The 19,376-nt window shown below is 36.7% G+C and overlaps 1 protein-coding gene and 1 long non-coding RNA gene across 2 annotated transcripts in view; one reads left to right on the forward strand and one right to left on the reverse strand.

Annotated features, from left to right (window-relative positions):
• Nucleotides 1-3,262: 3,262 nt before the first annotated feature.
• On the forward strand, nt 3,263-14,782 carry LOC135322679 (uncharacterized). Its single transcript, XR_010383434.1, has 3 exons — nt 3,263-3,360; nt 3,974-4,077; nt 14,652-14,782. It is a non-coding gene; the product is annotated as an uncharacterized LOC135322679 (long non-coding RNA).
• Nucleotides 11,438-19,376, reverse strand: part of RAB30 (RAB30, member RAS oncogene family) — an 85,784-nt gene continuing 77,845 nt past the window's right edge. Inside the window, exon 5 of the mRNA XM_010990208.3 lies at nt 11,438-16,803. Coding sequence (XP_010988510.1) covers nt 16,553-16,803 — 251 coding nt within the window. The 3' untranslated portion in view covers nt 11,438-16,552. The remainder of the gene's footprint in view (nt 16,804-19,376) is intronic.

Raw genomic sequence — 19,376 nt, forward strand, 5'->3', positions numbered from 1 at the left:
TGTTTGTTGTTTAGAATTTAATACCAGGGGGGGAAAACTGTCTCACATCAAAAGTGATAGGCTTGATTACTTTCTAATAATGAGAACTGCATCATCATTGACTGTTTAGGCAATAGGTACCAGAATCTAATGTGGTATTGTGGCCAACCAGACTTTCTTTTAGTTGCTGATCTTTAAAGAGTCAATAACCATTTTTTGAGCACATACTTATGTGGCAGACCCTGTGCTAGGTTCTGTCATTCATTAAGAGTATTAAGCAAATTGTTTATTGAGTTTCAGAATGTACCTGGCACTGTGCTAGGTTTGAGATAACTGCCCTCAAGAAGCTCATACTCTAATAGATAATGTCACATACATTGTATCATTTAAACTTCATTAAGTCCTGTGAAATAGATAGTGTTATCCCCATAGTCTCTACTTTCTTTTCTGTAAAACAGAAATAACAACTCTTAAAGCTACTATGAGAATTAAATAAGATAATAACTGTGGAACATGGTTCCTGCCATCAAATTCAATGCTCTTTCCACACCACCACACCTGCCAGTACCAGAATTTTCTGTTTGCTTCCATCTGCTCCTTTATTCGAATTAGCATCTGCTCTATAGTTGTAATTCCTTGACCCAATTCCAGTTCCTCACCTCCACCATAGTTTTTTCTCATCTTCCTTCCTCTATTAAAATTCAGCCCTTTTTTTCTGACCTCTTGCTTCCCCCTTGCAACCCAAAGTATTTTTTGAAAATATGCCTTCAATGTATCACTGATACATTGTTGATGGTAATGTAATTGGTATTAATTCTGTGGAAGATAATTTGACATCATCTATGAAAATTTTAAAAGCATCATTTTCATTTCTAGGAAGTTATCCCACAAATACATTTATATATAAACAAGTATTAAAGATATTCCATACAGCATTGCTTATAATAGCAAAATAGTGAAATAACCATCATTTATAAATGATTTTATATGTGTAAAATATTGCTGGAAGGATACACACAAAAAAAAACAGTGAAAAAAGTAAAGGTCAGACTATATGGTGTTTTATATATATATATATACACACCTGTATATATTTCATGAGAATAATGATATTTTAAACACTAGTCATTTTTAAGTGATGCTAGAGAACCAACTCATTATCTTGAAAACTGATAAAAACAAAGGGAAAGAATTAAATATTTATCTTTGGATAAACAAATAGATGTAAGGAAGTTCTCCTTATAAAAATACTCCAACTAATACATTGCAACCCCCAATGAATAATGGATATACTCATTGAGCATCAATGGCTGCTAACTTTCCAAAAAGAAACAAGGAGCACCTGTCTGTTTACTAGATAAGTTGCTGCTTGATTCATAAATCATTCAACAGAGCCAATTAGATCTTCAAAAAGACCCCAAAAGAGACAAGATATTATATGCGTCCTGGTGAAAGAATATATCACTTCCTTTAATCTTGCCAGAGGGATTGAACCTGTCTCTAATCATGCCTCTATCTAGCTGTCAATTTGCAAAATACACAATGGACAAAAGAACATGGAGACCTGCACCATAAAAATGAAATCAGCGAAATCCAGACTGGGAAACTGCATACCAAACAATGTATGTTCTTCAACAGATGATTTTAAGAAAAAGAAAGAGATGGAGGAGGAGCCTATAAATCATTTAAAAGGCACATGAATTTTAACTGGATAAGACTGAACTCCACTGATTTGAAGTGCGCACTTGTGGGTGTCACTTCCTTGATTACTGTAAAAGTCAAGATAGCAGTTTCTTTGAGGAGGAAAGAGGAGATTCAGGGATTGTTGGCAAAGTTTTATTTCTTGACTAAAACATAAGGGTGTTTACCTTATGATAGTTTATTAAATGATAACATTTGTTTTCTTGCATTCATGTTTTAGTTTATATTTTTAATGTTTTTAAAATAATTGTAAAGAATGTAAGTAGGTGCATTGTAATGAGGGAAGCAAAAGGCACTGACATGTGGAGCATCTCTCTCTGGGCCAGTCCTCTTAGATATTTCACATACTTTGTCATTTACAGAGGTCAAGTAACTCACTCAAGGCCGAGGCCACATCACTAAGTGGCAGAGCCAAAGCTCTGATTTTTCCAGCGCACTGCATTGCCCCTCGGAGCTTGGGAGAATGCTGCATGAGCCCTCATCTCTCAGACGAGGCATTTCTCTGTGAAACCCCTGTCTTCTTGTTGACCAATAGCTGCAAGCACTTGAATAATTTAAGGTTGAAGGTAAGTTAAATATTCTGCAGTGTTTTTATCTGAACCATCATTTGCCCTTTCAGCCTAAGTTAATTTGTGATGTGATAAAGAAAACTGTCTCCATGGGAGAGAAATGAACTCACCTCTAAAAATCTTGCCTTTTCCTTAATAGGGTTCAGTCTGTTTCCTGCAGTTCCCTTTAGGTGCCAAGATGAAGTGTATGACCACTTGGACTGTCTCCCTTCTTCATAGCTCCCTCACTGGCTGAAGCATTTTCTGCTGACTAACCAGAGGCACCAGCCAAGAGCCAAATGTTTGTCCATCTCCTGCCTGCCTTGAGCAGGAAATGATAACTCATGACACAGCAAAACCCAGGCCTGACCAGTATTTTTTTCATTTTGTATACAGCAGCTACAAGTGCTCAGGGCCTGGGTTGACACAGCAGCACCTGTACTCAGATCCAGGTGCTTTATACACTGCTGAGCAGGTATAAATGGGATGAGTGCCCTTATTAAAGAGGTCCCAGAGAGCTCCCTCACCCCTTCTGCCACGTGAGGACACAGTGAAAAGACAGCCATCTGTGAACCAGGAAGCATGCCCTCAGCAGACTCCAAATCTGCAGGCACTTTGCTCTTAGACTTCCCAGCCTCCAGAACTGTGAGAATTTTTTTTATTTATTAAATAAATTTTTTTTAATTTATTAATTTCTGGTGTTTATTAGCCATCCAGTCTATGGCATTTTGTTATTTATTTTTCTGTTGAGGTATAGCTGATTTACAATGTTTGTTGAGTCTCTTTCAATTTTGTAAATAAGTTCATTTGTGGCATTTTTTTTAGATTCCACATATAAGTGATATCATATGATATTTGTCTTTCTCTGACTTACTTCACTTAGTATGATAATCTCTAGGTCCATCCATGTTGCTGCAAATGCCATTATTCTTTTTTATGGCTGAGTAGAATTCCATTGTATGTATACACGTCTTCTTCATCCATTCATCTGTTGATGGACATTTAGGTTGCTTCCATGTCTTGACTATTGTAAACAGTGCTGCTGTGAACATTGGGGTGCATGTATCTTTTTGAATTAGAGTTTTTGTCTTTTCCAGATATATGCCCAGGAGTGGAATTGCTGGATCATATGGTAACTCTATTTTCAGTTCTTTAAGTAAAACTCCCAGAATACCACTGTTTGTTTTCTTCCTGTTTTACTGGTCATGTGTTCCATCCCTTGCTGACTAAATGTTGGAGTGCCCCAAGGTTCAGTCCTCAGGCCTTTTTTCCACTTATACTCACTTCTTTGGTGATGTCAAACAGTTTTATGTCTTTTAGTACTATCGTTGTGCTGTCAATTCCCACATTTCTAACTCCAGACTGATCTCTTCCCAAATTTCAGACACGTATATACAACTGCCAAATCAACATCTCTATCTGGATGTCAAATAGACATCTCAAACTCAACAAGTCCTAAACCGAACTACTGTTTCACCCTACCCACCAAAACTGCTCCTCCCACAGTGTTTTCCATACAAACATCAATACAACACCAGTTGCTTAAGTCAAAAACTTCAGAGTCGTCCTTGACTCCTCTTTCTTTACATCTAAACCATGAGCAAGACCTGTAGGCTGTATTTTTAAAATATATACAGAACATGTGTTTGAAAATATTAAAAATTATTTAAACTTTTTTAGATATGATTATAATATTATGGTTTTTAAAACTGACCTTTTAATGAAACATACTGAAATATTTCTAGATGAAATGATAATGATGTGTGGGCCTTGCTGCAAAATAATACAGAATGGAGAAAATGGAAACATAGAAGAAAGAAGACTGATCATGAGTTGACAATTGTTGAAGGTGAGTGATGTGTACCTGGAGGTCTGTTATACTAGTCTACTTTTATCTATGTTGGACATTTTCTATAACAAAAAGTTAAATGGTTCTCTCATCACACAAAAATTTGTTTCTATGTGTAGTGATGGATGTTAACTAGTGTTATTGTGGTGATCATTTTGCAATATATATACATATCTGATCATTATGTTGTACACCTGAAGCTAATACAATGTTATATGTCAATTATATCTCAGTTTTTAAAGAAAAGTTAAGTAAAATATAGCCACAATACAAGCACTTCCCACAATTTCCTCACCTACTCCCATGTCCAAGTCACCCGGGTTATAGCAGTGATCTCCCTGAATGGTCACCCTGGTTCTACCTTTAACTGTTTTATAATCTACTCTCCACACAGCAGCAGAATGATCTTATCTAAATGTAAGTCAAATTAATTCTCTACTCAAAACCTTCCAAGGGCTGCCAACTCACTCTAGGTAAAAACCAGAGTCCTTGCAGTGGACTCCAAGGTGCTGTGATGTATACCACCACTCCCCTCAAACATCATAGACCCTTTGCCCCTCACTTTTTCATTTTGTTTTAGCCATCCTGGGATCCCTTTGCCTTAAGGCTTTTGTACATTCTATTCGCTCTGCCTAGAACACTTTTCACCAAGATATGCACACCGTTCAATCTGTCATTTCTTTCAGGTCTACTATTAAATGACGTATTACCAATGTGGTCTTCCCTTAACCACCTTATATAAAATATAAGGTGGCTATATAAAAAAAATAGATATATGTATATATAATAACAACACTCTGCCATCACTGCTTCTCTCTCTTGCCCTGACTTATTTACTTTATACTAATTATCACTGCCTGACATTATTAGTATTTCTTTATTTTCTACCCCTCCCATGCCAAGTCAATTCCATGAAAGGAAGTTGTTTGCTCCTCACTTTATAATGAGGAAACTAAGGTTAAAAGAGGGTGAGTAACTTCCCAAAGTAATACAGATACTTTGGCCTAAAGCCTTTGTACTCTTCAATCCTTTTGCCTAGAACACCTTCCATGTTCAAAGTAGGGTCTTAATCTTTGTCTCCCATCAAAACCTCTGTACTTTGTACTCCAGCTGCTGAAAGTACTTCACAAGGTTACAGTCAGGATTAAATGTGAATATAAGCATCAATAAACTTTATAGAATTTTAGGCCACATAGAGTTGTTAGTTCTTGTGGTTTCATCTCTAAGATCAAAGTCAGAAAGACTACCCTGTTTCTTCAAGCTTATTTTTATCTACATGTGAAAAATACAACTATTCTCTGGGAAGCCTAAATAAACTCCAGGTATTAAAATTTAGACGGGCTGTCTTATGTTACTAACATGTGGTTTCCTTTAAGTAAAGGAATTAAGATATTTTGGTTCTTGAAATAGTCAGAGGTGAGCACCTGGCCAAAAGCACAGCCACATGATTGTGGTTTAAAAATAGCTCCAGGTTTCACCTCTCAGCTGCAGATGAGTTTTGGGGTATATAGATAGCATATAGCATGTAAAGTCTGCCAGTTAGCAGTTGTGAAATAATTCAGTAAATTAATGATAGCGAGCCTCAAGTGTTTTCAAAACTCTGATCTCCAATTTGCCAAAGAATTGTGTATCTGAAGCATTACATTGCCCAAATGAGAAGCACAATGATCTAAACACTTAGATATTTGGGGAATAAACCACATTTGTAATTTTCTTCCAGTGATCTGTCATGATTTGTACATGAATAAACATTTAAAAATTCTATTCATGTTTGCAATTTGTCCCATTTAACTATTGGAAAAAAACCAACGTGCAAGTTGAAATAGTTTGTCGAAATTCCCTTAGTGGCAAAAACCAAAAAACAGGATGAGAACACTTACCAAAGTTTCTCCTCCAACTAGTGATATTTGTCTCGCAGTATTTGTTGCTCACGACTTAACTAGGTCGTATTAGAATCACAAAATTGCCAATATGTGACTGATTTTGACCTATAAAACATAATTTCACATGGTTCAAGTTAATAATAATAAAACACTTAAAACCACAGCATGTATAAATTCAGAAGGTTTTGCAAATATATTATTTTAAAGAAGGTGCTAAAGGAGCAAAATTAAGTCTCTTACCAACTGCAGAGAGCTGTCATTAGATAAAAACAAACTTATAATAAGTGATTTTGCAAAATTGAATATTTTATGAATGCTAAATGATAATGTCAAATAAGGTTACAGACTACCTATGCTTAGTTAACTCAAGAACACCATGCCAGGAAACCCAAAAGTCATAGTACAATCCCTTTGTTATCCTGTTAACTCTGCCATGCTCCATGACCCACTGTACTCACTCCTAATCCAGGACATTTATCTCTCAAATGCATGTTCCAAGGCAGAGAGTGAGAGGCAAGCATTGGGGTGGGGATGAATTTCAAAAAAGGTGCAAATCCGTGACTCCTGCAGTAAAGGTGGGAGACATCTAAAAGCAGATTCCTGCACCTGCCCTATGTGCTCAATAAATGGTGAATAAATGAATGACTGAATGAATCAGTGCCTTAGTAATGAGTAAGCAGTCTCATTCCAAATTATGAAAAATAACTTAAATGACATCACTAAATAAATAAAACCATGTAATGTGTTTTAGCTGGAAGGAACCTTAAACATATCTAATCTCATATCTGTATTTTGCAGTTGGGAAAATTAAGGCTTGAAATTAAATGATTGACCCAAAGTCACACAGCTTCTCAGTGTCAGAGCTGGGACTAGGATTTGACTCCTGCTTCTCAGTGTAATACTCCTTCCAATACATGATATGATAAAGCATCTTCCTCATTAGAAAACTAACATATAATTTTCACATCCTGAATATAGCAGAGGAGTCTTATTTAGTATTACAGTTGAAGGAGGATTTAAAGATTACTCATTCTATGCGACTGACAGAGGCTTAATTTCCAGAATATATAAACAGCTCATACAACTTGATAACAACAACAAAAAACCCAATCCAAAAATGGGCAGAAGACCTAAACAAGCAGTTCTCCAATGAAGACATACAAATGGCCAATAGGCACATGAAAAAATGATCAATATCACTAATTATCAGAGAAATACAAATCAAAAACTATGAGATATCACCTCACACCAGTCAGAACGGCCATTATTCAAAAAAATTTGAAAACAAATAAATATATGTATCTGCATGACTAGGTCATTGTGCTGTACACCAGAAACTGACACATTGCAACTGACGGTTCTTAAATACATTAATTAATTAAAAATTAAAATTAAAAAATAGGGATTACTTATTCTAGCCCCTTATTTTACAAAGGAGAAATCCATAGTGCAAAATGTTAAATGATTTGTCTAACGTTAGCCAGTTAGAGAATCAATATTCAAGCTCAAGTCTCCAGACCCCCAAATCCAGAACACATTCTACAGCGTGCTGAAGGACATTAGTGCACTTAAAGCATATTTGTTTTTTATATACTTTGATGGCATATGATTGTCCAAAATGTGGGCAACAGGAAATGTTTATTTATATACAAGTACATGGGAAAGCAATTTCCATTCATCTTTTTTAAAAAATTCTGTTACAAATAAAAAGTTATTAATACATTCATCCTTTGCACACAAAATACATTCTTTTTACTTTTACTCTCAGTATGAATTATTTCTTAATAATAAAAACTGAAGCAACAGTGGACAGTCAGGTGGTTTGGCAATTTGACAATCTTTTTTCAAGAAGGAAAGTCCAAACTTTAAAAGACAGTCGATATACAGAAAGGAAATTTTATGTTAAAAGTGCTCCTTTACTGAATCCTAGAAGATTGAGTGCTGCGCTCCAGCATGATTTGTAGCTGTCCTTTAAAACATTGCAGAAGACTTAGAAATTCTCTATGTGATGACAATTCAATTTCTGTAAGACTGAAGCAGTCTTCATGAAATTGATTATCATAGCTGAATGATAGCCTCATAGAAAAATTCTTATAGACATATGGGAGAGTTGGCAATTATTTGGGGATCTCCTAATTGACCAATTGATCTAAGATTATAAGTTGCATTCTCTAAGTAGGATTTTAAGAGGTTCTGCTTAAATGAACACAAGTGACTTGAAATACTAGACTAATTGCTTTATAAGAGAAAAGTGAAAATATATGCCCACAGAGAAAACTTGTACACAAATATTTATAGCAGCATTATATATAATAGCCAAAAGGTAAAAACAACCCAAATGTCCATCAACTGATGAATGGACAAATAAAATGTGGTGTATACACACACACACACACACACACACACACTGGAATATTATTTAACCATAAAAAGAATGTATTGATTCATGCTACAACATGAAACATCCTATGACATGAAACATCCTATGACATGAAACTTGAAAACATTATGCTAAGTGAAAGAAGCCAAACACAAAAGAGGACATACTGTATAATTCTATTTATATGAAATGTCCAGGATAGGCAAATCTATATAGACAGAAAATAGATTAGTGGTTGCCATATGCCAGAAGGGAAGCAGGGGGAGTGATTACTAACAGGTAACTTCTCTGGGGATGAAGAAAATATTCTGGAGTTAGATAATGGTGATGGTTGCACAACTTTGTGAAAATACTAAAAAACAAATACAAAAAACCCTACTGAATTGTATACTTTAAATGGGTGATCTCTATGATGTATGACTTATATCTTAATTTTAAAAAGAGAAATGCAACCTCATGTCAAAATATTTTGCTCAGATTCCTGTTCCCACTCCCCCCTTTTTAATGTTGATTAAAGTTTTCATCCAATCACCTTTCTACAGAATGTTTTCAGCTAATTGCACTCAGGCCATCATCAGCTTATATTTCTAACAGGCATTTTATTTTAAAAAAACACATGAACACATAAGACACAATACAGTATACTGTTAATATCTGCATATTAACATTTAAAATCAAGTATTTTGCTTGTGTTGAAGCTAATGGTTAGATTTTATACACTGGCATATTCAGATATTACTGAGAGCCTATGCTTGAAATCAACAACCAAATAGAGTTGAGTTCATAAGATTCAGTGATAAACATGTTTGTTAAAACTATGTGTATATTAAAGACCCATGTTTCAATGGGAAGAGATAGGAAAAGGGAAATCAGGGATTCTCTAAGTCTTCATGGAACAGCTTCTCTAAATAGTTAACTAGCTGCTGAGAAGACCTCCAGAATTATATGTTGTATTTTATTTCATCCCTATACTAAAAGTCATGCATTAAAATGTATGCAACAATATATATGGGGCACACTTTTTCCCTTTAGATTATCAAAAATCTCTCTTAACCCTTTATTATCTGAATTTTTGAGCAGAGTTGGGTTTTTTTTTTTTTTGCTGAAAACAGCAATTTTACTCACACACTTACATTTATGTAAGTGTATTTACATAATACATGTATGTAGTGCCCTCACATATCATCAAAAAAGCCCCAACCATCTCGTATGTCTAGAGGACACTTCAGTGAGCAGAAATTAGAAGCCAGCATTCCAGTCATTTGAAATTTTCTACAAAAGGAACATGAAAGCCCCAACACGCCTTAAACAGATTCACAAAAAAAAATTTTAAATAAATCAGTTGACATTCATTGTCAAGTAGCCTACAAGAAAGTCCCATTAACATTCTGCAATTGTATAGGACAAGAGAGTATTTATTCCTAATGATTACATTCCAGAAAGCAGTATGTTTAGCAGCTGTTTTTCAGAGGGCTTATCAAAGTTTTGCTATTGTTATTTAATCCAGGCATAACTGTGTAACCTTAAACAAAAGCTGTGCACCATTCAACCAACTAGTGACAAATTATCCTAGCAGACCAGATTCTTATCGTTTGTTATTCTGTGCATGAAGTTTTGCTTTAGTGAGCATTTGGTATTCCAATTTTTATTTCAGAACTTAGTGCACACGTAGAAAGGGAAAGAAACCCTGCTAAACTTAGGTGGTAGCAATTATGTCCATTAAGTAATGTCATATATGAAATTAAATTCTAAAAGTCGATGACAAAACTGAGATTCATGACTCCATTTTTACTAAAAGGAGAAAACAAGAGCCATACAACCAGAATAATTCTTTAGAAGCACACTTGGTTATCAATTATATGTTAATTAGAGAAGAAAATACATGGATAATTGAAGAGTTAATCAACAGGAAGATGGTGATCTAAATCTGATATCAGTAAGAAGCTGAGTTTATAAACACCTATGACATTCCCCAAGGGAATAATAATCACCTTAATGAGCTTTTCTGACTGTCAATAAAAAAAAAAAACAAGAGGCAAAAGGGCAATAATAAATGGCAAACATGGCTCCTTAAAAAGAAGACAAGATCAACAAAGTTTTCTTCCCATGAAGAATGGGATCAAGAAGAAAGAGGTTCAAATTGCACTGTGAGGTATTTCAGTAATAAAGTTAAGTTTCCTGATAATGAATTTCCAACCCTGGAATTGCCCATTGGGAGAGAGAGAAGGAATACCTTTCTTGAAGTAGGTAAAGAGTGGAGCCTCTTGGGTAACAGTTGTGCCCTAAGGCAGAAGGATGGATCAAGTAAGTGACTTTCTTTCAAGGTCCTCTCAGAAATGCAACTCTTTTCTTTCAGTCAGGAGGGTTCCTTGTTTTGTTCTAAGGGTCTATACTTGTATCACGCCATCCAAAGTCTGCTCTTAATCAAGGAGAAAAAAACTAATATTTGAGTGCTTACTGTTTACTAAACACTATACTTTCCATTTATCTTATTTAATTTCCACAATAATCCTAACAGGTATTATTATGAGTCTATCTCATAGATGAGGAAACTGATGCTCAAGAGATTGTGCTTTGCATAATGTTACAGCTAATTCATGGGAATACTGGGACTCCTCACACCCAGCCTAGTGTTCCCCCTTCTGTACAACTCCCTGTATCACCCATTGAAGTCAAAGTCACAACCCACCAAGGATTCCATCAGGAACTAGAGCACAACAGCTCTAAAAGTTCTGCTTTAACTTAGTGGGAAAGTAAAATTTTTACTCATACACCTCAGGAAGTCAATGAAAGAAGAGGCTAGCTTTTGTGCTATGACTTCTTATCCAAAAGGGTCAAAGAAAGTCTCACCCAAACTCAAGGGTTTCTCACCATACTGATGCAAGACTAATGACTTTTTAAAATAAAGACCAATGAAGAGCCATCTACCATCCTTGCAAGGATGCAAGTTATTTTGCAGGTGGAATCATGTGGGTCATGGACTTTATTACCAAATGTTGCTTATTGTTATCTCTGATTTTGAAATCAAAGATCTATATTTTGTTACTTTCTACATGAAGCAAGTTGTCCTCCACTTTTTAAAAATCATTTCCAGATCATTTTTCCTTTCTTTTTTTTTTTTTTTTTTTAAGAGAATCAGATCAACTGACCAAATGTCATTTGAGATTTTTCCAGAATAGATCTTGGGGACTGTTTTATGTCAGTGACCACCAGCCCATCTGTGATGGGAGCTGCAAAACTTCATGTTGGTATATTTATGGGACCTTTCACTGAAGATTCTGCTCTGCTAAAAAGGCCTATCCTGAAATTCTGAAGAGATACCAGTTATTCACTAAAACCGAGCATAGCCAATTTTTGGCAAGTGACAAACACAAAGTTTCCATGATTTCATGTAACTTCTACTAAAACAATACCTCTTAAAAATTTTAACTCAAGACCCAGTTTGTGATTTCAACGGGACATCAGTGAATCCCACAAAGCAATCCCAGAATAGGGCATAATGGCAAGCCAGTCTCTTGACATAACAACATGTTACCAACCTCCTTCCTGGAGGATGGGATGCACTTCGGACAGAAGATCAAAGCCTTAAAAAAAAAATCATTAGCTGTGCGTCAACAGATATTTAATTGAAGATGTTACCCAGCAAATGCTGGGATCTTCTCCACATCATCTTTGCTGAGTTCTTACGTAACCTCTGCTTGACAGACCGGTACCTGAGGCAGCCCCTTCCATGGTGAACCAACTTTTTGAGAAAGTTCTCCCTGACATGAAGTTCAAATCTGTGGCCTTGTGGCCTCTCTTCAGTGGGCCTCATTCCACCCCTTTGAGCCACAGTCTTGCTCTAATGTACTGACTGTAATCCTCTCCCTCTCCCAAGCTACATTTCCCTAAATCCTTCAAACATTCTTCAAATGTCTTAAATTTTAAAAATCCTTCACCATCTTTGTTATGCCTCAATTTGTTTTTAAACTATGGCTCCCAAAAATGACTGCGATGTTCCAACAACATGGGTTTACGAAAGGAGATGAAGTGGCATCTTCCTGGCCTTAACATTACTGTATTAATGAGCTCCTGGAAGGGATGATCATTTCTTAATTCAGTATGTTCTCTCTCCAGTGTGAAGAATGGAAGGGAAGGCAGCGTTCCCTCCAAATACAAATAGGCTTATGTCACAGATAGGAAATCCAAAACGAAGAAAGGAAACAAAACACATCCCTCTCTTATCCCCAAACTAACGTTCAACCATACAGCTTACGTGGAGTACATTTTGTCAGAAGGATGAGATACACATGTTTTTTCACTGCTTTTGCTTTTCTAGTTAAGTCTCAAGAGTATTTCAGTTGCACTAAACCACATCTGTCAGAGACATGGTTGAGGAAAGTAAGTAACCAGTTGCAGTTAAAAAAAAAAAATTCTAGAAAAAAGAAAAGGTAAACCCCAGGAGAGCTCTCCCACAGGCTAACAGGGCAGCGGTCCCTAAAGTATTTATGACCATGCAATACACAGAGTTCTGTAGAATTACAAAATAGAAAATGTCTATCTTTAAAGCCATTAGTTTGACAGATGGAAAAAAATTAAAGTTTTTTTCTGATTATGATTTCATTCATGTAGCTTGATTTGTTAAAAAAAAGATATTTTTTCCCTTTAGTCAGAGGACCAATTCAAAATCACTTGCAACTGGTATCTATGCAGAAAGATTCATTAACTGAAACTTGATGCTGGATCTGGAAGAATTATGGTATAACTCAAAGGGTATATGAAGCAAATCATTATCTAATACTGGAAGTCACTGATGTCCCCCAAAGGCAAACATTCATGAACGGAAGAAAGATGAATCCAGTCCTTGGTTAAATTCTGCCTCTTTTCTCCAACAAGTCTAAATTGCTTAAAATAAATTACCAAATATCTATTTTGGCCAGTGGTTTTCACCTTTCTTACCAAACTCTAACTCAGAAATTGACACATCATCAAATCAATCCATCTGACTTTCGTTTTTAGTTATTTTCTTCCCTCTTTACTTAGGAAGAGGTGCTAACGTGAAACGACTAAAAACAGGCGGGAAAAGGCCAAGAAAACCTAATAGCCTATTCTAAATAATCCACAGAAAGATAAATTGGCCCCATATAATCAAAATTAAATGTTAATATAATTGAATAGCTCTAACAAACGCATATAAAGAAATAAAAGCCTTGCATTGGTAAAGGAGAAAGCACAAAATCCTGTGAGGGTACAGTCTACACAAAGCCCTAACATCCTTAATATGAGCAAGCTATGTGATTTCACAGATTCTCCAAATCCAACTCTCTGACATGAATATATGCTTTAATTGGAAATTGAGAAAATTTTGCCATATATTTAGTGATTGTATTTAAAAAAAAAAAATCACACCAAAATGGAAGCAGACATGGACTCTGGTAGTCTTATGAGTCAGATCAAGCCAAACTGAACATTGAAAAGGCAACCTCATTTTCACCCACCATTAAATGAGAAGGCTCATCCTAGCAAATATTGCCATGACAGTAACAACTAGTAGGCAAACCAATAGGTTTAGGTCCTGGCCTGGGTTAAGATGACCACATTGAACTAATGTCCTTTCTCAAGTTCTATTTGAGAAAGTTCTGTTTATCCGGAAAACCTCCTCTTGGCACTAAGTCGTTTATTCAACTAATGTTTATTGAGCACCTACAATATTATCAGGGTTTGTTCTCAAACTTGAGATACATCACTGAACAAGTGTCCATAAGGCCTAATCTGGAATTCACACAACTACGAGGAAGAAAAGAAACAAAGCCCTGCATTCTCTCGTGTCCCTGCTGATGTGCTGTAGATAGGTGACTGCAAGTTTCAGAAAGGCTGGGAGGAGTAACCGGGAGGAAAGGGGTCAAGGTCACAGCTTCCTAATCCCCTTCTGAGTTTGGCCAAGGGTAGGCAGAAGAGGCTGAGCCCTGGGAAATAAGAACTTCAGAATTCAAAAGTTACCCTAGAACTTGTTATTTTACAACGAAATTTCCAATCTAACAAAGTCTCATTCTCCACATTCACAAAGCAACTTTATTGTCTTGCTGCTGCAAGACAAAATTGGGCTGTGATGTGCTAGGGACATTGGGTTTTTGCCATAGATGAAAGATAATAAACCTACACTTAGGGACATTTCCTCACCATTTAAAAAGAGTTGTTCTGCCCACCTTGATCAGCTTGTTTTCTGAATACATTTAGTTGCTGGCTTGGTGAGGAAAATGAGGTGGGAAAGGCATCTATGATAAATTATTTTGGTTGGTGTTTATTATTAAAATAATTTTTCTTTCCTGTAGAGATGGATTCTAAATTAAAAGCAATTCAAACTTCTGTGATCATTTTCTCTTACCCAAAGGATCAGGACAAGCACAGTGAGGCCAACTGTAAGTATCAGTCCCTTAAACAGTCTAGAGTTCCCAGGTGAGAGAGATGGGTCATTTTGAAAAATGCTAGAGGAACACTAGAAACGCTTCACCAATATCACATCTCTGCATGACTCATTGCTTTAATATTCAGTAGCTTTCACACATCAATAGATCAGGACCGAGATTGCCACCACCTACAGCAACAGTGGAATTACCTATCCTGTCCTTATCCCATTCCCCATCCATTGGTTACACTAAGCAGCAAGCTACAGAAACATCTGACAGCATCAACAGCAAACAGGTTTAACTATTTTCCCAATTTGCATTTATATCAGTGAACAAATTGGAAGGTCTCAAAGTATGGCACTGAAGAAACAGTAACACATATTCAGCAGCATGGCTTCTTTTTTGAGTTCTGTCTTTAAATTGGCTAGGTAAAGGCATATACACCTCCATTCGAATTGGAGATTTGCAGTAACACATGCATAAAAGGAAGGGAGGGATGGAGCGGGATACGGAGGAAAGGAGGTAAAAGGGGGAGACCAGGAAAGAAAAGAGAGGAAAAGAAAAAGAAACAGGAAAGGATGTATGGTCATGAGTCTGAGAGTAACAGTACTACAAAGAGGTGACAGATGACTACTCAGTCTGCTTCCACAAGCAGACTTTTTCTAAGGTTATCACTGCAGATACAAAAATGGTCCGTGAGACTTTTCATCTGTTGCTCTTCTCACGTACCATACTAAAAACATCTACAAAATCCTAAGCCTTGGTCTGTCCAAGACGGAGAGTACCAGGAAGTAAAAGGTGTGACCTGCTCTCGAGGACTGTGCTCTGCCTGGAACTCTGCCCTGCAGCCCATTAATCCACAGTATTTTGGTCAGATCTGGTCTGTTTTCTCATAGTACTTGTAATGTCTTCAAGCTAATCTTTTATAGTAGAGTATTGACTTTTTTTTTTTCATTTTTCAAACTTTGTCATTTACTTAAAGGTCAGGAAAGATGGGAGAATGAAAGAAGAAAATGGTAGAGATTCAGAAGGGAACATGAAAGGAAAAGTATTCTTTTTCCAACAAATCTACCCTAGAAAAGGTAGTAATGAGACTTCGAGAAAGAGCGCTGATTCATGGACTTCCCTCCTTTTTTTCCTTTTATTTCTATGTAATGTATTTAAGGACATCATTGTAGTAAAATGTTTGGTCTGTGAAAGAGCGGAATCATTAGCACCAAAAGGAGTCATGGAGCTTGTATGTATTATTAAAACAAGGATTGTTACTGTTGTCACGGGTAGTTTCATTTCATTTTTACATCCCAAAGTTCTTGAAAGTGCCGGTGGAAAAGAGAAATAACACTTTTCAGAATCTCCGTGGCGCCATCAACATGCACCGCAGAGACAGGACTTGGCCTTCCCAGTTTTGGTTTATCTGGTAGACAAGAAACCCTGGGGCCCCCAGAAGCCCTAAAGAGCAGCCCCCACATGCACCCACTGCCGTGCAGGAGGGTCCCTACGGTACACTTCCCCCTGGACTGTGTTCAGGAATGCGTTTTACTTGCTTTTTTAAAAAAACAAAAGCAACATGCTCTGCAGATCATGGAGTGCCTAGTGCAATTTTCTCCTTGATCCGACTCCAGACCGCAAAAGGGTGAAACCATTATATGTTCTGCTAATGCTGGCCTGTGGACAGGGCCCTGGGCCTGCCATGCTTTGTAAGCTCAGGAGCCCACAGGAGTCAGAAGGTCCCAGAGCGGGAGCCACAGTCATCGCCAGATCTCCCTAGCAATTCGTGGCCCATTGGGGCAGCTGCTGATTCCTCTTGCTTCACCTTGCCCCAGCCTTTAGTTGAAATTACAACAAGTCAAATAGCTGATGCTTTTGCCTTCTCCAGGTAAGGGTGACGATACATTGTTCACCAGCGTGTTCTGCCTGGCTTCACTGATGAGGCGGCACGCTAAGTCAAGGAAGAGTTTCTCCACGTTATCTGATTCCTTGGCTGAGGTCTCCAGATAATACATGTCCTGAGCTTCTGAGAATTCTTCAGCTCTCTGCTGGGAGACCTCTCTCCTTTCAGCCAGATCAATCTTGTTGCCTAAAACAGCGGTAAAATCAAAGAAGGAATCGTCATTTGACTTTTTCGCAAATTCGGAAACCTCAAAACTTCGACCCCGAATCTGAAGTCAAACCAGACAGATGGGCAAGTAACACAAAACCAATGTGACTGTGATTACTGGATTGTTCATTTTAAAATGTCAGTGCCATGTGTAATGCCACAGAACTGGAAACAACCTAAAAGTCCATCAGTTGGGCACTGCCAGAATGAACTATGTTACATCCATAGGTATTTGGAGTTATCTGCCACTGTAAAAAGCAATGAGGAATATGTCTACATGTTGCCACGGAATGAAACATTAGGATATATTGTTAAACAAATGACACAAAGTAGAAAAAAGTGTACATAATAGATACTTTCTTAGATGTAGAATGAAAAAATACGTACAGTTCATTTGCTTTTTTTAACATGATAATAAAACAGAATTTTCATTTTAAAGATAATGGTTACCAATGAAAGAAACAAGGATGAAGGATGGAAACTAGACCTCTCTAAATATACTTTGTTTTATAGATCTGATTTCAGAATCTTATTGATGTTTTACATGATTATACAATTAATATAACATTAAAAATTTAAAAAGCAATTCTTAAAACTGAAAGCAAAATTAAACAAATGAACCTGTTAATCATGAAGTGGCATAACCACACAGAGAGGAACTATATCAGATGAGTTTTAAGATACAGTAATTTAATCACACATCCCCAGTGGCATGTACCCTAAGGACAGAAAGAATTAAAGGAAAAAATCTTGAACTGTTGCAGTAATCATCTTGGTAGTGGCACTGGCATCATTATTCTGGGGTTGCTATACATGTTTTAGGGGATAAAGCAAATGAGTAATTATGCTGGTGGCATTGGGACAGGGATCTTCGGCATGAGAGAGAGGAAATACAGATATAAAATTAATGAGGTTAAATAAAATTTCCATAGTCCTGAATTATAAATGGAAGTATCAGTGTGAATAATTCATGGTGTTATTTTATCTTTAAAAAATTTCCTACCTCTATTCTGGAAATCTGACCAAGGTGATATGTCAACTGTATTACTTGGTAACATTGCTCATAGTAAAACTGACCCTTGATTGATAACTTCCATCTGGCCTGAGAATTCTACATATGAATTATAAATACTTAATGGAAAGCCTTAACTTTGGGCTTTCCTGAGTATGGTGATTCTTCACTTGAAGAGATCCTGAAAGTTAGGCCTGTCAGGTTGTTACAAGAATGACTGGCTCCTCTGGGGCATTGAGGCTTCTAGCCAGGGATGATCCTGCACTTGCCTGAAATGAGCCTTTTCCCTTCACACCTGAACTGTCCCGGGAGGTCCTCACAGCACTGGACTGCTGTGAGGGCTGCCTCCACTAAAGAGGGATGCTTGATGCGGACCTGCTGTTAAGCTGTTTCCTCGCCTACATCCTTCTAAGTGACTATGATGCCAAGTGGGGCCTACGGTAGTCTCCTGAGTCAAAGTGTTTAGCAGAGCCTAATAAGACACCCCCTGTGGATGCTACACAATTCAGCATGTGCACAGACACACATACACACACACACTAGCTCTGTCCACTGAAAAGCCTAAAAAGCAATCACAAACCCCCTAGTAAAAAGGATTCCTATCACCTTGGTTGTAGCCTCAAAATACAACTTCCCATTGAAAAGAAACAGTGCTTCTTGAAGAAATGGCTAATTCCAGGTCCGGGAAAGGGAATGCATAAGATATGCCTGGAACGCTTTTCCTACCAGAAAGCAAGAAAGTTATCAAAGATTGCTGAGTCATGTCAAAGGGACTCAGGAGCCCATTTGAAGAAACTCCACTTTTATATAATATATATAGTTTATTGAAGTACAGTTAGTTACAATGTGTCGATTTCTGGTATAAAGCACAATGTCCCAGTCATGCATATACATACATGTATTCGTTTTCATATTTTTTTTTACTAAAGGTTATTACAAGATATTGAACATAGTTTCCTGTGCTATACCACAGAAACTTTTTTAAAAATCTATTTTTATTTAATGGCTAACATTTGTAAATCTCAAACTCCCAAATTTACCCCTTCCATCCCCGTAACCATAAGATTGTTTACTATGTCTGCAAGTCTGTTTCTGTTTTGTAGATGAGTTCATAGTGTCTTCTTTTTTTTTCAGATTCCACATATGAGTGATATCATATAGTTGTTTTTTTTTCTCTTTCTGTCTTCACTTAGAAAGATGATCTCTAGGTCCATTCATGTTGCTGCAAATGGCATTATTTTATTCTTTTTATGGCTGAGTAGTATTCCATTGTATAAATACACCACTTCTTTATTCAGTCATCTGCTGATGGACATTTAGGTTGCTTCCAAGTCTTGGCTATTATATACATGGTGCTACTATGAGAACATTTGGGTACATGTATCTGAAACTCCACTTTCAAAGTTGCAACAATTGGAGCATCAGTAATAATCATTGCAAGGGACTGGAATACATCAAATATATTTAAATCTATGATGATATTCAAAATATAAACAAATGTCAATATTTTTGGAAGACTAGGCAACCAACTCACTACTTT

This window comes from Camelus dromedarius, chromosome 12 (assembly GCF_036321535.1).
Source record: "Camelus dromedarius isolate mCamDro1 chromosome 12, mCamDro1.pat, whole genome shotgun sequence".
In the NCBI taxonomy this organism is placed as follows: domain Eukaryota; kingdom Metazoa; phylum Chordata; class Mammalia; order Artiodactyla; family Camelidae; genus Camelus; species Camelus dromedarius.